The following is a 17449-nucleotide window of genomic DNA, read 5'->3' on the forward strand; positions in this document are numbered from 1 at the left end:
TTAATGCCACTTGCAATGCCTACAAACATTCACTTAAACCTTAGCCAGACCAATCACGAAAAACAAAATGACCCGAAAGAGCGGAACAGAATCCGCATTTTGTATCTGATCAGTGTGGTGCAAAAATTGGGGTACCCACAGTTGCTCCTCCGGGGGTCCCAAACCCCCTGCCTTGGATGCCGGCTCTTCGCCACACAGGGGCTGGAATCAGGCACTCTGGGTTCTCCAGCAGATTGAGGTTGCACAGCTACAGGGTTACAGCAATTTTGACATTTAATACACTGACAATTTAATATAACCACAAAAGTAGTGACCTGTATCAGACCAAACAGTAATGAAATCAAGATGTTTAAATTGCATGACACAACTAAAGTCACTTACAAGAGAACAGCAGAATTAACTCGTAAGGATTTTACAGGAATGGCATATGCAGAATATTCAGTTTTAAACATTTATTTTCCCTCTTGAGGATTACTGTACATTGTCTTGACTTTTTCTTCCTTAAAAATATATTACATTTACTTGAGATCATGATGGTGATAAAAACAGTTATGTACATTATCTGTTTTAACCATTCAGATTCACATGAACTCGCAAATAAGAGTAAGTCATCTATTAGTAACGATGCATCTTTATTCTCGCAATGGGAACGGTATTTCTCCTGGTCTGGATTTTTACTTCTTTTTGACCAACTTTAGTCGGTTCTGCTGAATGTTTATCTCAGGAAGAAAAGAACGAACACTCACTCCACAAATTATCAGTATTACCTGACTACTAGAAACCTGAGAGTGAGTCTAGTTCAGTACCAGGACTCCCCTGTGATGACATTTAGAAAAGCAGCAGGGGCTTGGGTACCATCACTGGAATCCAAGCAGCAAGACTGAATTCCCACAAGGGGGTTCCACAGTGCAAACCACTAATTCTGTTATTACCTGGTAGCCATCAACTTGAACAGAGGAATTAACAAGTCCAAAGTTCACCGAGTTCTGCACGTACCCCCTGCGTAACCTCCAGGCACTACAACACCGTAAGATGCTCAATTCCCTTTAGTATAATGTACATCTACAGAAGTGATGCAAAGGAAAACTATGTGTCAGACATGCTGTAGCCCAATAACGGAGAGAAAAAACAAAACCAACACAAATTCTACTGAAGCATAAAAAAAACTCCCAGGAAATCAGACTGACAGTATGGTCATCCAGGCATTTTGACTCAAAAAGGTAGCGTTACCTTAAGAAACACTGAAAATAAGAAAGCTCCAAAATTGTCTTAAGTGGAATATTTAACTTAAAAAAAAAAAAAAATTAACCACACACACACAAGCGCAAAAACCTTAGTGTGATCAGTCTTACAACTTTGAGATCTGTTATTTCCAGTTGGAAATACATCCCCGCTGGCATTACTGCTTTGCATCAAATGATGCCCCACGAGCTGGGAGAACACCCATTCACTGAATGGACACAACACGGAGCCACAGATGCCTCCGTGTCACACTCTTTAGTAAACGTTTATTTCACCAAGGCATTAAGAGTTACTGAAGTTTTTCTACTAGTGATAGCATTACCGGCCAAAAGCAAAGAATTTTGGCAACATTCAGATAATACATCCAATGAGCTACTCAAGAGATATTAAGAGATAAGAGAAGTGCAATTAGCTTTGTCTAACGGAAAGAAACTTAGTGTCTTGTAGGAAAATCTGCTGCTCCTAATGCAGGATGGTGTGACAGCTGCATCCCCTTCCATGCAGTCACGCAGATGCACAGAGAAGGGCATTGTTAGTACCAGCTCTGCAGCTGGAGGTTTTGGTAACTAAAACAATGATATTTTAATGAGATCACTTTGAGTGGAGAACAGGGAAACATCCGTAATAAAAATTATTCACAAGGGACAAGGCGAGTGCTACGCGTTTAGGCATATCTCTTCATCCAAAAGGCAAAAGTTACTCCTGCTGAAGAGTGACGAGACTACCTAAGGATTCCTGCAATGTGCACGTCATCTGGTTTACATCTACGCACTAACCCCAGTAAGATAAAAAATAAACTTTCGAGCAGCGTGCATGCAGAGCACTCTCCAGAAAAATGCTGATTTGGACAGTCTCCATCTCAGTCGTATTGGAGATCAGGCACTGCAAAGTCACAACAAAGGAAGAGCCACTGTAGACTGAAGACAGGAATTAAATTAAAACTCACTGTTACCCAATGCTGCAAATATATATTCCTACGTTAAAAGTGTATGTGTACTAAATTCCAACATATCCTAAATTTAGTAAGTCTGTCAAGTCTCCACCTATGAAAATTTCTACTGAGTTTTCAGTCCTTAAAACAGAGGTTTATAATGACAGACCTTAAATACAAATGGCTTATATAATTGTACAATGTCTGCAGTATAACACGTAATAGTAGAAATGGTCATTATATGTAATAAAGACTTACTTTTCAGTACTCTGTACAAAGTCAAACAAGGCAAAAAAGATGTTTCTGACACTTTTTTTTTTTCAAGAAAAATGAATCAAAACCGTGAAACCAACAGACAGACAACAACATGTAAAAGTTTCCATATTAAAAACAGTTGTCAAACTTGTTCATGCACACACTCCGTCCTGCATCCCGATGCTGTAAGGTGGCCCCACGATGTACAATCGCTACATCTTATCCCAAGTACCTTGCTTCTTAAATTGCTAAGACAGATAGGACTTGACTCCATTTACACACACATACAGCGATTAAATGCACTTGTTAAAAAATAAAGGCCTTTATCCAAGAGAAAATACAGGAAACATTAGTGACGAACACACAGTTTTGCTGCAAAAGCAAAGGGATGGAGCGCCCTGACAGCCGCCTTCTGGCCAGCAACAGGAGATGCTCTAACAGCTCATCGAGAAACAAAAAAGTCTAATATAGTAAACGTAAAATACAGAGTTCAGAGATCTTTAGTGTTCGTACATAACTTGCCACCCACTTCTCCCCCTGCAGACAGTGGGAAAGAGTGCCTTTCAGTTTTCGTACTCATTGACTTAGAGACAAAGTAAGTCAAGCCCCCTACGTGAATTCACACAGTGAAAAGTCCTTCTTCCAAAAATATACAGCATTGCTCAACTCATTTTCATTCTCATACACCATTTAAAAAACTATTAAAACTCTGATTTTTTTTTTTCAAGCAGCATATTTTGCATTTGTCACTGGCAGGTTTGTTGTAGAAATCCTAGAAAATTAAAATTATGCTATATACTATACAAAACCACGTAAACAAAATGGATATTTTTTAAAGGCATGCATGCTCTTAAAGAGGATTAAAAAGTGTTTATTTTTGGTTAATAAAAGATATCTTGCTTAGCATTTTTAAAAGCACCTTAGTGATTCAGGAGCCTAAGTCCAAATAACTTAAATTTAGATTTGAGCTCCTAAACATCTAAATCAATTCTGTGAAATCACTTAAGCACTTGGAAAATTTTTGCCATGTCTCTGATCTTGCAGAATTAGATTTTCTGTAACCAGCAGCTAACTTTGAATCTGAGGCAACAATCACAAATGTCTCATAAACATAATTCAATCAGCTGCATTTTTTTTGGATCCTCCATGTCTTATTTTATGGTATCTATGAACATTTTTCCAAATAAGATAACAATTTTGTGACACCACTTTGCAAATTCCTTTTTCATAGACAACACAGGATACAACAAATTTGAACAGGAATGTGATTATATGTTCCTTCTGAACAGCTATTAGTGTCAAAGACTCTGTTATTTGTTCAACCTGTTAACACTGAGAAAAACAAACTTACAAAAACATCTGTAGCACAGCATTAGGTAAAAAGGAGCATTTTTGGCACCATACATTTTTAAATCTAAGCTTTTAGGCCCAAAGTATAGCAAGTTAAATGTACACAGTGGCAGCTGGGAAAGCCACATCTGAAATGTAGTTAAGTATTTTATGGAAAATGCTATTTTATGATCATTAACTGATCTCCAAGTAACATATACGCTAGAATTTAGCCTAAATATTCATACCAAATGTTTACATATATACCTTAGCACTCATATATGTTACACAAGTACCACCAGAACTGCCGGAATCCATATTAATATAGTCAAGCATAAAATGTAATGTCTTCTTTTCGCTCTTCATTTATCTTCTTAGTGTCCCGACCAACTACTTCTAACATCTTCTTTGAAATTTAGTTGCAAGGTTGCTATTATACTTTGGGCCATAGTGTCATGGTCTGTACCTATACTTGTGTTATCCGTACATTAAATGTGCTTTGCAATTCAGCAATATTTAGCTCATAGCTCTGTAAATAATTCCCTCAAAAGGAGAAGCTTGCCTAATTTTTACAAAGTGCACGGGGCAGCCCCGGTTCTGTGTTTTGCCACCAGGTGTCTCACTCCACACACCCCAAAACGCTGCGATCAGCGAGTTCATATAAACCCGTCCTGTCAAGGATCCCATAGGCACGAGATTTGCTAAAGCACTGGTAAAAATACCTCTGCAGCTGGCTTTGCTCTGTATCCAATTGCACAACTTCATCCAAGTCACTGGGTTGTTTGTTCGTTGTTTTTGTTGTTGTTGGGTTTTTTTCCTCCAAAAGCAGTCTAAGGTATGCTGCAGTTGCTAAAAAGATTTCTGGTCTTCTTGGTCCTCTGTTTGTTCGGTCTAAGGTTGATGACATCTCCACCATTAAGAGCGCTAGAATTCTGGTTGGAGTGACTTCCACCAGCTGTGTTAAAAACACCTACAGAAATTAAAGACAAGAAAAGTATTTGTTATTTCTTTACTTCCTGCAGCATAATACATTAGGACTTAAGACACAACACTTCAGGCACAGTAGTGCCCCTCACATGCACACTCTAGTTTTTAAAGGCTTTGTCTATTTCTGGGTTGGTTTTGCAGCTGAACATGAATGAAGTAGAGCCAGATGGGATTACCAGCCCGGCAGTATTTAAAGCTGGTCTACAATACCTATGCAACTGAAGGGCTGCATATGCGTCCATCTGCCTATGTGTATGCTACTAATTGCACGCTAACAAAGTTATGGTTAGCTGAGTAATATAATAAAACACAACAATTTTAGAGTTAGAAACTTTGCTGAGATAAAGGTAAGGAAAAAGCCTGAATTAAAAGGGAGTGGTTTAAGGAAAATATGTGAACTGACTCAGAAATGCGTTAAAGAAGGACTACAGAAGTTCAGTGTTCCCTTACAAAAGGCAGATTACAAAGACATTCTTATTACATGCCAGATTCTTTCACTGTGAGTCTCCTGCAAATCTGCACTAAGATGAGTAACACTAATTACATTTAAAAACCCCAACAAGCATCCTTTCTCAAGTCCTTACACAATGTTTTTTTAAACAAATTTAATACACGGTCACTTCCCAAACGTTAGCTGGAAACTTTAGTAAACTGGTTTGACAATCTTTAACTTTACAGAGTCACAAAGATATTTTACAGAAGGAAAAAAGACAATATCCTAAGGTGGGAAGGTAATAATTAGACCCTGATTCACCTTGTATTAACTCCATACTGAAACAGATGAGACCATAAGCTTTGATAGCACAAAATACTGTCTTCTGGTTTGTTTTTGTTGTTGTTGTTGTTGGTTTTTTTTTTTAAATACAGTATACATACCAATCTTGTTACTGCTTGTATGTACTAGCTCTGGATCTTCAGATGTTTGTTGCTTGAGCCTTTGAAGATATTTATCAGCCAAATACTTAAAAACTAGAAAGTTAAAAAGAAAAAAGGTACATCAGAGTATGCTTAAAAATAATCTTCATATCAATAATAATACCTTCACGTCAAAATTCTGCGTGGTGACAAAAGTGCACTCGACACCACAGGTTTAGCACAATCTGGTAAGTGATTCTCTCTCAGCTCAGTACCTGAGCAGAACCCACATTAGTCCAGAGTCTACCCAGATTTACCATATGTGGGTCTTGCACAGCAGACAGAAACATCTCAATACTCCTGTAATAAACCTGGCACATACTGCCAAATGTTCCAATTCATGCAACTTGGAACTTTTTAAAATTATGAAGGAATTTTATATATATGTGTATGTATATATACACATATATATATTGCAAGAAGCCTTAGAATAGTATCAGTCATGTAAAGTAAGGCTATTAATAAAACTTGGCAGCAACATTCTTCTAATTAACTAAAGCTAACCTCATTTGTATCAGGGTATAGAAAGTCTACCTAGGATTCTGAAAAAAAATCTACAATTATTGAGGAATTTTCAGGACCCATATATGTTGTGATTATTTACATTTGTAATTGATAACTCATATGAAGATGATACAGAAACATTTCACATTTTCTCTCATAGATTTTTTTCCAAGGTGAATGACAATAACAGAAGAGAAACAATTAGTTTACTATTAAGTTGGCCTGAGTAAACAAAAGTTATCAGACTACAACTCATGATTATTCAAACCTACCCCACAAAAGATAGTGACTGAATTTTATAACAGGACTCTTACTAAATGAAATATATACATCAAAAAGTGGTACTTGGGAACTAGTAAAATATCATCAGTAGATGAAAGGCTGCAAGAGGTCTGATCTTTTAATGTACTTCATTTAAATATAACCAAACTATGAAATAATGGTTTATATCAATTGTTTATCAACTATTAATAATTACAAAATAATCTGTTCAAGAATTTGTATGTTGCAATAATTGAACTTCTACGTATAATTTTTTTAAAAGCTCAGTGCTTACTGACAGTCATTAGAACTAAGCAGCCCTAGCACATTGAAGATAGGCACTGTTTGTGGAAGAGAAAGGAAAGACACTGATATCAAGTGATTTTAGCCATGTTTGAAGTGTGCTGCTAAGAAACACAGACAGGATTGCCAACAGCACGCAACACGGGAAGCACTGGAGGGACTCTGAGCGCACAGAGCAGCAGGCAGGACAGACGCCGGCTCCGCTCCATCCCCTACCTTCCGTCACGTTCAGGTCTTCCTTCACAGACGCTCTGTAGAACCTTAATTTTAGCTTTTTTGCCAGTGCTTCTGCCTCTTCACTGCACAAGAGAAGAAGACTTTGTAAATACTAATTTGTATTATTTGCCAGCATTTGTTCTTACAGACAAAATGCTTCGTGCTGAGATAAACATGGCAAGGTGGGTTAAGAAACTCTGACAAAAAATACCTGATCCTTGGTTTCTTTACAATAGCTCCACTATAACAAGAAGGTATTTTACATACAGTTTCTGTATGGCCAAAAGTAATTCCTTCTCAATATTTATTGACTTCATTAACTAAAATTTCCCAAGGGTTCCATGACAGGTGTCAGTGAAAATAAAAAGGAAGGAGGCTGTAATTAGCAGCACTAGAATCAAAACAATTACCACGCAAAGTCAAAACAACAACAACAAATTAATCTATATGTATATTTTAATAAAGCAGTAGACTATGCAATCAGATAAATGTAGAGATTAAATAAAGAATTGCTTTTTTTCTGTGAAGGGAAAGAGAACCGGTGCTAAATTTTAAGGAAAAGCTGACGAAACTTATGGAAACTTCACCAAGGCAAATCACATCATCAGAAAGATGAAACTACTGAGGCAGATGGAGTATGCTGAGAACAAAACCTAAGGAACATACCATGAATAAAGGAGTTCAAATGCAATTTTGCTTTTCCTTTGAAAAATCCTCAGTATTCTTTGCAGAGAGAGTAGAAGCTGATTTATGCAATCAATGATAGCAAACAGAGAACAAAGAAAGCCAGTGCAGGAAACAACAAAAAGAAGAAATCATTTAAATCTCTCAGGAAGATGTAGAAATAAAGTGGAGAACGATCAACTTCATCATGCAATATTTTCTACATGTTATGCTGTGGTAAATAAAAGTTAGTTTTTGTTAAGCTGAAATTCGCCATATATACAAAGGCAAAATGAACTGACAGTAAAATCTGTAAAGAAAAATACATTGAAGGATTAGCACCATGCAGTTCGAGAATATTAACAGACACGTACTTCTGTAGAGTTATAATGTTTTTATAAAAACAAGCACTAAAAACAAATTAGGGAAAAGCAAAGCAAAGCATATTAAGATATTTTATCAAACAAGCTGTTTAATACTACTTCTTCATTTCAGCAAGCATTCACTAGCCAAACTAGGCAATAGCTTCACTGATGCACAGCACAGCTTAACAGGAACTGTCGATTTTAGCAGGAGAGAAACTTTACAGTTTTAGAATTTCTGATTACAAAAAAAGATAAAATCATATTATGGCGCAACCAAACTCTTGATGCTATTCTATTTTTTTGGCTGACACTTCAAAAGGCGGCGTGAAGCAGACAGCTCCAAGCTTGGCAAGCACATCTCCCCGAGGAACTATTATACCCTCATGCAGCAATACCTGTCACTTATGTTTCTGGGGCACGTTTTCATGCAGGGCATGGGTTTGACAACTTAGATATCATATGTCTTCACCAGAAACTCCCACAGATTTTTTTTTAAACGTGTATCTACAGGGGACATATATTGTTCTTTAAGCAGCAAGATAAAGCTCCTACTTCTTTATGCAAGAGTCATCAAGAAGATCAATCTTATTCTGCACAAGAACTGTGGGAATGTCTCCAACTTCAGTCATGACTTTGTCTTTCCAGGTAGGGATTGCTTTGAAGGACTCTCTGTCAGTTGTAGAAAACACAAGAACACAAGCCTGGGCTCCTAAAAAATAGACAAATCCATTACAAATACAAATCAACCAACCAACATTAAAACAAAACAAAACAAAAAAAGAAACAAAAAAACCCCACATATAAAGTATTTCAAATATGAGGGATTTTTCAAGTTTCTCCCATGAAAGTGCCCAGCTTGTGTCAAACCAATGGTCATAATTGCCATATTATTCTGATCGTTATACCCACTCTTCATGATGGCTACGATCTGTTACCTTTCAAGCTATGTCCAGCAGGGTGAATGCACGCAGGGGAAACGAGTAGGAGGGAGTGTGGAAAGGCTGGAAAAAGGGAAAGGGAGGTTTGCTTATTGCTCACTGTTCTCCAGACAGCTTAATGGAGGCCAGAAGGCAAATATTTTTCTGTATGCAGTATCTGTAAAGCACACTTCATGTTATTCTTTGTGCTACAGTAATTTGGATTTTGAAGAGCAGAAAACTTAGTTCTCAGAGAAAGTTGTGATTCTTTCAAGTAAATTGTCTGGTAGCTTTTTGGAGAAAATAGGTGTATTTCTAATTCATACTCATTCTATCACAACACTATGATAAATTATACAAAATGTTTTGTACCATTTTTGTTATGGTTTTGTAACAGCCTTAACGATAGTTAAAACCCACAGATACTGAGAAGATACTTCCACAGTTTAAATATTACTGAATGGCCTTCTGACTGTCCAGTAGCCCTTTGTTATCTTCAAGAAACTACTTTTCTTTGCATATAAACACCTGGAGAAACACTTTATTATTTATATGCCTTTAATATATTTGATAGATAGTAACAGAGTGTAAAAGGGATAGCCAAGGTGTTTGAGACTCTAATGTTACGTTGTGGTGAATATCCCAATCTAATTACAAATAGCATAAAAAATTATTCCATCAGTATGAATTTTCTTTTATCTATGACTTTCACCAAGTATCCCCCATTCTTGTATTATTTCTATCTTCATATTTCTTTCACACAAAGCACTCAAGTTCTTTTATTAGGTTTCATTTTATTTAGCTTTTCAAAGCCAAGTTCACTCTATCTTTACAAAATTTTCCTATGCTCTTTAACATTCTTTCACATATCATTAAGACCCTTCTGGATAGTTTTATACAGAATAACAAGAACTGCCCTCAGAATTTCAAATCAAGCTCTAGTAGCAATGTAGTCTTCCAGAATTTTCCCTATTATTTATGTTCTAAAATTTTGTTTGATTCCTCTAATGTCCACAGCATTTATCCTGATGCAGTTCCACTTGGGTATAAAATTAATTATTCTTTCCAAAGCGTTTATCAATGCTGAATTTAAACAACTGTCTTGCAATCTAGCTTAATAAAGCCTCTCAAGTTCTTCACTCTACTGGAGATGAGAATGTTTATTAAAAGACTATCACCATTTGTAAACATCATCTTGTTCCGTTTTATGACTAGGAATTCTGTTGTAAAGTTTCCACTCTAAGACACTTTCAGTTCATCTCTCTCCTTTCACTCATTCCTTCTGAATGCTCAAACACGGAGATAACTTTGCAAGAGTAAGTTCAGAGGGAAAAGTCCTAGCATGTGGTAGGTAAAAAGGGGATGACTTAAAACATCAGACCTCCTTATTCAATTTACATATAATGCACGTAGAATGCACTGGACAGAGACAATAAAAATAACTCAGTTTGGCCACAGTGCTTTTTAAAGAGAATTATATTATAGGCTCTAATTAGAAATTAAACCGAAATATTTTTTAGGACCTTCGAGATTCTGACATTTAAAGGTTCTCTCCAGGAAAATTAATAAACAACGATAAAAGAAAGCATAACCAACAACTACAAATTCTGTACACTAATGTAACTCTGTATTTCCGAATATCTGCTGAAGGTTTTGATCACCGGATTGTAAGAAATATCATAATTTACTTATCAAATAACCCTGCAAAATGCTTATTTAAGAAGATAAGAACAAAAGAAGTACTCTTCTCATGCTCAATTCAAAACGCTATCAAATGTGATCTTCCTGAAAGTATGCTTTAATATGGGGCAGAACTTAGTATGGCAACAGAGTTCAACAGAAGATGCTGCAGAGCAGAGATCTTCATTGTCTAAAAATATTGCTAAATACTCAGTATTTTTATTAAGAGCATAAACAAGTTTAAGAAATTACAATGTCCATGTAGAAGCTCTAAGGAGAAGAAACAAAGACAAACCTCAGGATTTAGGCATGTAAACACCTTTCCATATGCAGCGACTGACAGTATTCAAGAGTCAATAACATCATTAGCACACTCATCCACTGCAAATGGAGTCACACACCACCTCTGCCGTACAACACACCGTGTACTACGGACACCAGCAGCAAAGGCACCGGAGTGTCAGACACAAACAGAACAGCTAAAACCAGGATGTTCTCTATGAATATTTTAAATCAAAGTTCTTTTGTAAGAAGCTGTTTCATAAAGCTACCTTAAAGTACTGAAGAAAAGGACACTGGATTTTTTGTGTGCAATTACTGCTTTGATAATCCCTTTATCTTCATTTTAAAAAGGTTCCAACTGGCTGCAGAATCCATGATATGATATCCATACCTAGACTAATTCAGTAAAAAAATAAGATAGTGCCAGCATTCTACTTGGTTTAAGGAGAGCATACGCTTGTCAGCTGCATAGGTCTCAAAGATCTTCAGCAGACTATCCCATCCTCATAGACTGTAACCGCATTTTCTCCTTTCATAATGGCACAAAGCCTACGTAATAGAAAACGTGTAAAGAAATTCCTTGCCACAAGCAGACTCAAACAGGGCTTTACATCTGGCAGCTATTCATTTTGCTCTTCTATGCCTGAACTTTTCCAGACTATGACAGAAAACACACTTTCACTGTAAAACTGATGGTGGCTTGTTGAATCTTAAACTGAGATCAAAATCAAAGGTCAGTGATATCACTCCAGAAGTTCTTGTTTACTGTTGATAAATTCCGTGGATTCCAGCTGTCTTTAACAGGCTTCGCGGGGTGCCAGGTCTCACCAGCAGTATCCAAAAGAGGGCTGCCTTGTTCCAAATTAAACTAGGAAAGTCTTGCAGCCCTCCCATTACCATAGTTACTACAGTCAAAAGTGACTGACAAGAGCAAGTTAGTGCAACGTTACGATGGCTTGTGAAATATGAAGCCCAACTATTGTGCGATAAAATGAGGAGCCTGAGAATTTGACTAACCAGCAAATGAGTAACGGACCAATGAGCAAGATGTCTGTTTTCCATCAAAAACCTTACAGGGGTCTACTCAAGATACCAGTGGTAGTGGATGGAAGAGGATGCATGCACAAAGAAGTGATCAAATACCGCTGTGAGAAACATCCGTAACATGGACAGAAGACACGCTGCTGCTAATGACAGCTGCTTATGTATGTGCTTAACATATGAACAAAGTACCTAGCCAATCAGAAAATGCGTGACTTCCATCAGATGCTAACTGGTAAGAAGATGCATGATGCAATATAAAAAAGAAATTATTAAATACATACAGAGAGCTTCCTTCAACTCTGTGAATTTAGGCTGCTGGACTCCTTGCGCTGTGTGATCATGGCCATGCAGCTACACCCACTGCACGTACTCACCTATACATAGAAAACCACATGACAAATTCACTGTCAGCTCCAGTTTTGTTTCTCTGCAAGGCTGAATAAATTGGGTCCCTGGACAAGGAAGGCTCAGAAAACACACTCTGAAGCATTCGTTGTGTGACCATTGATGAGCAGGTGATCCCCAAAGAACTGACAACACACAATGTTGCAGGAGAGTACACAAGACCTAGTGCAGTAATAGTGGGACAGTGACCTGTGGGAGAGGCAGACCTTAAAGTAACAGCCAGCATCTACCTTACCTATCTTAGAGGGGTCCTCCCCTTATCAGCAATAATTGGCAATGAAATCCTTGTATTTCCAAAGTAATCTTGACTTTCTGCTTCTACAATATTGTGTTTGCAGACCTGACGCTAAAACAAAATTGCGTTCCAGGTTCCTGTAATTACCATTGTCCTTCATGAGTCAAAGTCCAGTGCAGAACAGTCACTGTATCTAATAGCTTGAACTCTTAATATATCCGTCATGCTGTCTACAATGTGCATCCGCAACATGACTATACATTCTACTTCACAGCAGCCTCTTTGGTATAAAGATCATGAAGGTAGAGATCTAACTGCACAATGCTGGGCACGAGCCACGAGCAAGATTTCAAGATACTGATGAAGACTTTGGTTTTTTAACCACCAGCTTGCTTGTGGTGAGGCCAGTAAGTGTACTTGAAAGTTCTTCTGAACACTCCGTATTTTAGCATATCAGTCCCAGTAATTAGGAGAAAAAGGCTTTGGCTTGAAACAACTGGGGAGAGCAAAGCACCCAAGAGATCTGAAGGCCAGGAGAGTAAGAAGGAAGCTCCAACAGAATCAGGTGCTACCTTCTAAAATGCGTATACTCAACTTGTCAGCTGTAATATAACAGAATGGCCTATTTCCACATGAGGATTAAAAAAAAAAAAAAAAAAAAAAAAAAAAAAAGGATCTTTCTCTGAAAACACGGTAATCATCAGTCAGGAGCGACAACTAGAAATACTACAAACAAAAAACCTATTAGTTGACAAAACAATCATGAAATATAAAAAGGTCAGAGGACTACACCACCCTGAAACAGCACAGCATAACTATTCTTTTATCTCTAAATGAGGTAGTTTTATAAACATAGCAATATGTGTTTCCCAGCCATCAAGCAATTAGTTTGACAAGAGCTGAATGATGGGATCTTTGCCAAGTCATTCATACCTGTCATGTTGAAAAGCAAAAAGGAAAGATTTTTCACAACCATTGTTAAATTATATGCAAAGAAAGCCGAAGTATGCAATTTGTAACTGGCTAAATAGATGAAATGCCTTTATATGGCTGAATAACACAGTTTCTGTTCTATGAAGTAAATACCCCTTCCTTGTCACTCTGTTGTATTAACGTGTTTGAGGCAGTCTGTACTAGCAATACTGCCTAGTAAACTATCTTTCTAAGAGGACTGGTGGATTTTTTTCCCTTGGGTTAATTTCTAAGTGCCTCGGCCACAGTTTTTGGAACATTTATAAATACACGTCCTACGGAAAAAAACACTTTTAGAGGGAAAATATAAATTTGCATTTGATTGTTTGAATGGCTACATTCAGTGCAGTTTCTGTGCAGATATTTGTCTCATATTTTTCTATGTTTTTGAAGGGCACTACCAAGCATCCTGCATTAAGTGGCACTTAATTAAGGCAAGGAACTTGCATGAAGCGGAAAAATGTTTAAGAACTGCAAAAGGTGAACTAAACATAGTTTGCGCATGCATGAATTAACCAAAATTCTTAATACAAAGACAGGAAAATATCTTAGAGATGTGCAGACCAAAAACCCATCACCAACTACCAAATATTGCAAACATGGTATTTTCACCTCTGTAGTAGGCCTTAGTTATTGCATCAAATTCTTCTTGACCCGCAGTATCCCACAACATCAGCCTGACGTCTTCATCATTAACTCTGAAATAAATGACAGTTTTGTCATCAATACAGCGAACAAGAGCAATTCAAAACAACTGAGACGGAAATACTTCCCTGTCTACAATATAAGAGTAATCCAAGTCAAATTTTACTCGATTTAAAGATAATGTAACTTAATATTAATAGTGGTTCACCTCCATAACTTACTATGGCAGTAGTCCCTCAATTACGTTACATGCTCTTTACTGACAATCTGTATTACATTTTCCTCTACACCTCTTCCTCTACATTTCCCTCTATAAGGAAAAACAATATAGACATCAAAACTTAGGTGTCTGAATAATGGTTCTTTTGCCTTTTTAAGCAGCTTACAGAATTTACAGAATTTTCTTCCTTCTCATTCCCCTAGTATTTTCCATTTTATCAAACATAATTGGCTATTATCTGCTTATATTGCATAGAGAGGCTAAATCTGTAGCATATTTCATTATTTTTATCTATATTGGCTAATAAATTTGTGTAATCATTTTATCATAAGCACTTCCACTTCTTCCATATGAAATTACAAAAAAAGGGAAAGTTGTCAAAAGCTTAGTATGATAGAGGTTCCAAATTTTATTTATAATTCTACATCTTGGATGAAAAATAGAGTGATACAGTTTTAGCCCACAGTGCAAAAGACAAAACAACTCCCTTTGCCGTGCTTCAGAAAGAGCAGGCCTTGTCTTCCAAGCCTTCATAAGTCTTAGGATTACAACAGAATAAAGAAATAAAGTTAAAAAAATCAATATTATGGCATCTGTTTAATACATACTGGATTTGTCTTTCCAGGAAATCTACACCAATAGTTTTCTTGTAGTCTTTTGTAAAAATCCCCTTGCAATATCGCTGAATCATACTGGACTTCCCAACAGCTCCATTTCCTACTACTACCACCTTGATGGCCACCTCCATATCTTCTTCCAACATCTCTGCGTCTCAGGTGACTCTCTGGCTTATCAGGAAACTATTGATTCTTTAAACAAACCAAATAGCTGTGTTTATAAAAATGCTGTGAATAGAAAGCAAGAGGAAAGATGATCACACATCAGGATTCACACAGATAGAAGAATTTGTTTCTAGCTCTGCCATAGATCGCTCAAGTGACCTCAGGCAATTTATTTAACCAGCCCACACTTTGATTTGCCACTTATTAATTGGAAATTAATGTAACTGTTCACAAAAAATATCTTCCACTGTACAAATGGATGGTCATGTGTTGATTATGTTCCTGATGCTCCACTGCTAACATGTACAAGATGCTCTACTGATCAACCCAGCGTGTATCCCGAGCCTGAAGTGCGGCAACTTCTCACTTCAGCCACTGTTCTCTTACACCCAGTTCAGATATCATCACCTGACACCAACACCGGTGCTTTGAAGACATAAACCTTTTTATTTCTGTGATTATATCCTTTTCTCCAGTTCTTATGACCTTGTCTAAATTTGCCTTTCTGGGGAAGTACATTTAAAAAAAAAAAAGTGAGCCTTTTTTTTTTTCTTTTGCGTGTGAATCAAGACGCTAAATGTATTAACTATAATTGGACAATTCTGAAAATTATGCATTTTCCAAAGGCGATTTTTTTTAAAAAACAAGAAACTAAATAATCCAACTGTTTTAATCCTTTAGACAATTTATCTTATTAATAATACACAAGTTACTGACATTTTAAAAGTCTGTACAGTATTACGTGTGACCACAATCCCACATCACACAGCTACTGCAGGGGAAATACCTAATTTCTCTCCGATTTAATTTTACTCGCACTGGAGGCAAAGCCAGGTCGCTCAAGTATACAAAGCTCACACTGCAAGGGGTTACAGTGGACACGGAGATATTTATATGAACTAAAATTCCAACGTGCAAAACTTCAAAATAATATATTTGCGTTACCGTAGAGGTATTTCATATACGTTTTGGTGGTGGGCTTTTGTTGTTTGGTTTTTTTTTTTTGAGGAAGAAATGCAGGCGCACAGAGAAGCCAAGTTTCCCCGGCGGTTCGCTGTGCTGGGCTTTCGGCACAGGGACGCTCCGCATCTGCGGGGCAGCCAGTTTCCTCCGGTGAGGGACAAGTCACCCCCTCCACAGGAGGGGACGGACACCCCTCCACCGAGCACCCCCCCCGTGCTGGGAGAGCTGCGCTACCCGACACCCCGCCCGGCTCACCGGCAGCTGATGTTTTATTCAGAAAGGATTGCTTCAGTTGCATTCAACGTTAGCATCCAGGCCATTTTAAGCGAGGACCTACGCGCCAGGAGACACCCGCCCGGTGGTCTCGGCGCCAGGAGCCCCCGCGGCCACTGCCGGCCCTGCCCGGGGGCGCCGCCGCGGCCAGGCTGAGGGCGGAGGCTCGGGCAGCCGCCCCGGCCCCCTCCCGCGGCCCCGGCCCCTCCGCCGCCCGCCCCGCCGCCTCCCCGGCCCCGCTCCCCGGCAGCCCGCCCAGCCCGGCAGCACCTCCCGCCCCGGAGCGCCCGCAGCCGCCGCTGGGGCCCCGCTGCCCTCCCGCCCGCCCGCGGCCCCTCTCACTGACCGCCGGCGGGAGCGGGGCGGGCGGCGGCTCCGCCTCAGCGACCGCGAGTGAGGAAGGCAGGGAAGCGGAGGAGGGAACGCGCGATGAGACCGCTCGCTGGGGCCGACTCAACCCGGACGCACAACCCGGCTCCCCCCGCCCGGAAACGCCGTCAGGAGCGGGGGCGCCGCTGGGGAGGTGCCCGCCCGCTGCTCCCGCCCCGCGGCGGCGGCCCCGGCTGGATAGGCGGCGGCCGGGCCGGGAGCCCCTCCCGTGGCGCTTGGCTTCGGGCCCATCGGCTGCCCAAACTGGGGGAGAGGCGGTGGGTCGGAGCTGCCTGCTTGTGAGAGGCTCTTGTCCGCGTTTCCGAGGCGAAGCCTGCGCAAGGCTGATCTTCCCGCCACCGGGTGCGCTCGTCCCTGCTTCATTCGCTGCCCGGCGGCCTTTCTTCCGCACCGCGTCTTCCGTGGAAAATAAAGCTCCGTGTGAGCGTCCGTGGGCTTTCCTCAGAGTTTCACAGCCATCGCTGAAGGCAGCTGCCGTTCCCGTGGGCAGCACCCAGTTTTTTGACCAAGGCGTGGCTGTGCCAGGTCTCACTCCCATCACCGTGGCACGTCACCTGCCAACACCCACACTTCATATAAACGCAATACGGTAGGTTTTAGCATAATTGTAGACATGATAGTCTTAAGATCTGAAGTTTGGGTTTCTGAGAACTGCTTCACACAACTGAGG

At 39.3% G+C, this 17449-nt stretch overlaps 1 protein-coding gene across 1 annotated transcript; it reads right to left on the bottom strand.

Annotated features, from left to right (window-relative positions):
- Positions 1-35: 35 nt before the first annotated feature.
- On the bottom strand, positions 36-16912 carry RAB23 (RAB23, member RAS oncogene family). The gene is made up of 7 exons (XM_065632742.1): positions 16736-16912; positions 14980-15216; positions 14119-14204; positions 8524-8680; positions 6944-7026; positions 5621-5713; positions 36-4727 (listed from the first exon to the last, which is right to left on the bottom strand). Exons 2-7 carry the CDS (start codon positions 15132-15134, stop codon positions 4588-4590), a joined length of 714 nt encoding a protein of 237 aa, XP_065488814.1. The 5' UTR covers positions 15135-15216; positions 16736-16912; the 3' UTR covers positions 36-4587.
- Between the last annotated feature and the right edge of the window lie 537 nt (positions 16913-17449).

The sequence above is a fragment of the Caloenas nicobarica genome, chromosome 3 (genome assembly GCF_036013445.1).
Source record: "Caloenas nicobarica isolate bCalNic1 chromosome 3, bCalNic1.hap1, whole genome shotgun sequence".
Lineage (NCBI taxonomy): Eukaryota > Metazoa > Chordata > Aves > Columbiformes > Columbidae > Caloenas > Caloenas nicobarica.

Bases quoted from the DNA above. Each gene is read 5' to 3' on its own strand.
- RAB23 (XM_065632742.1), bottom strand. From the start codon at position 15,134: ATGTTGGAAGAAGATATGGAGGTGGCCATCAAGGTGGTAGTAGTAGGA. The intron at 8,681-14,118 runs GTGAAAATACCA...TCTATTTTTTAG, and splicing joins AACTAAGGCCTACTACAGAG to GAGCCCAGGCTTGTGTTCTT. The intron at 5,714-6,943 runs GTAGGGGATGGA...TTAACTTTCTAG, and splicing joins AGACCTGAACGTGACGGAAG to TTTTTAAGTATTTGGCTGAT.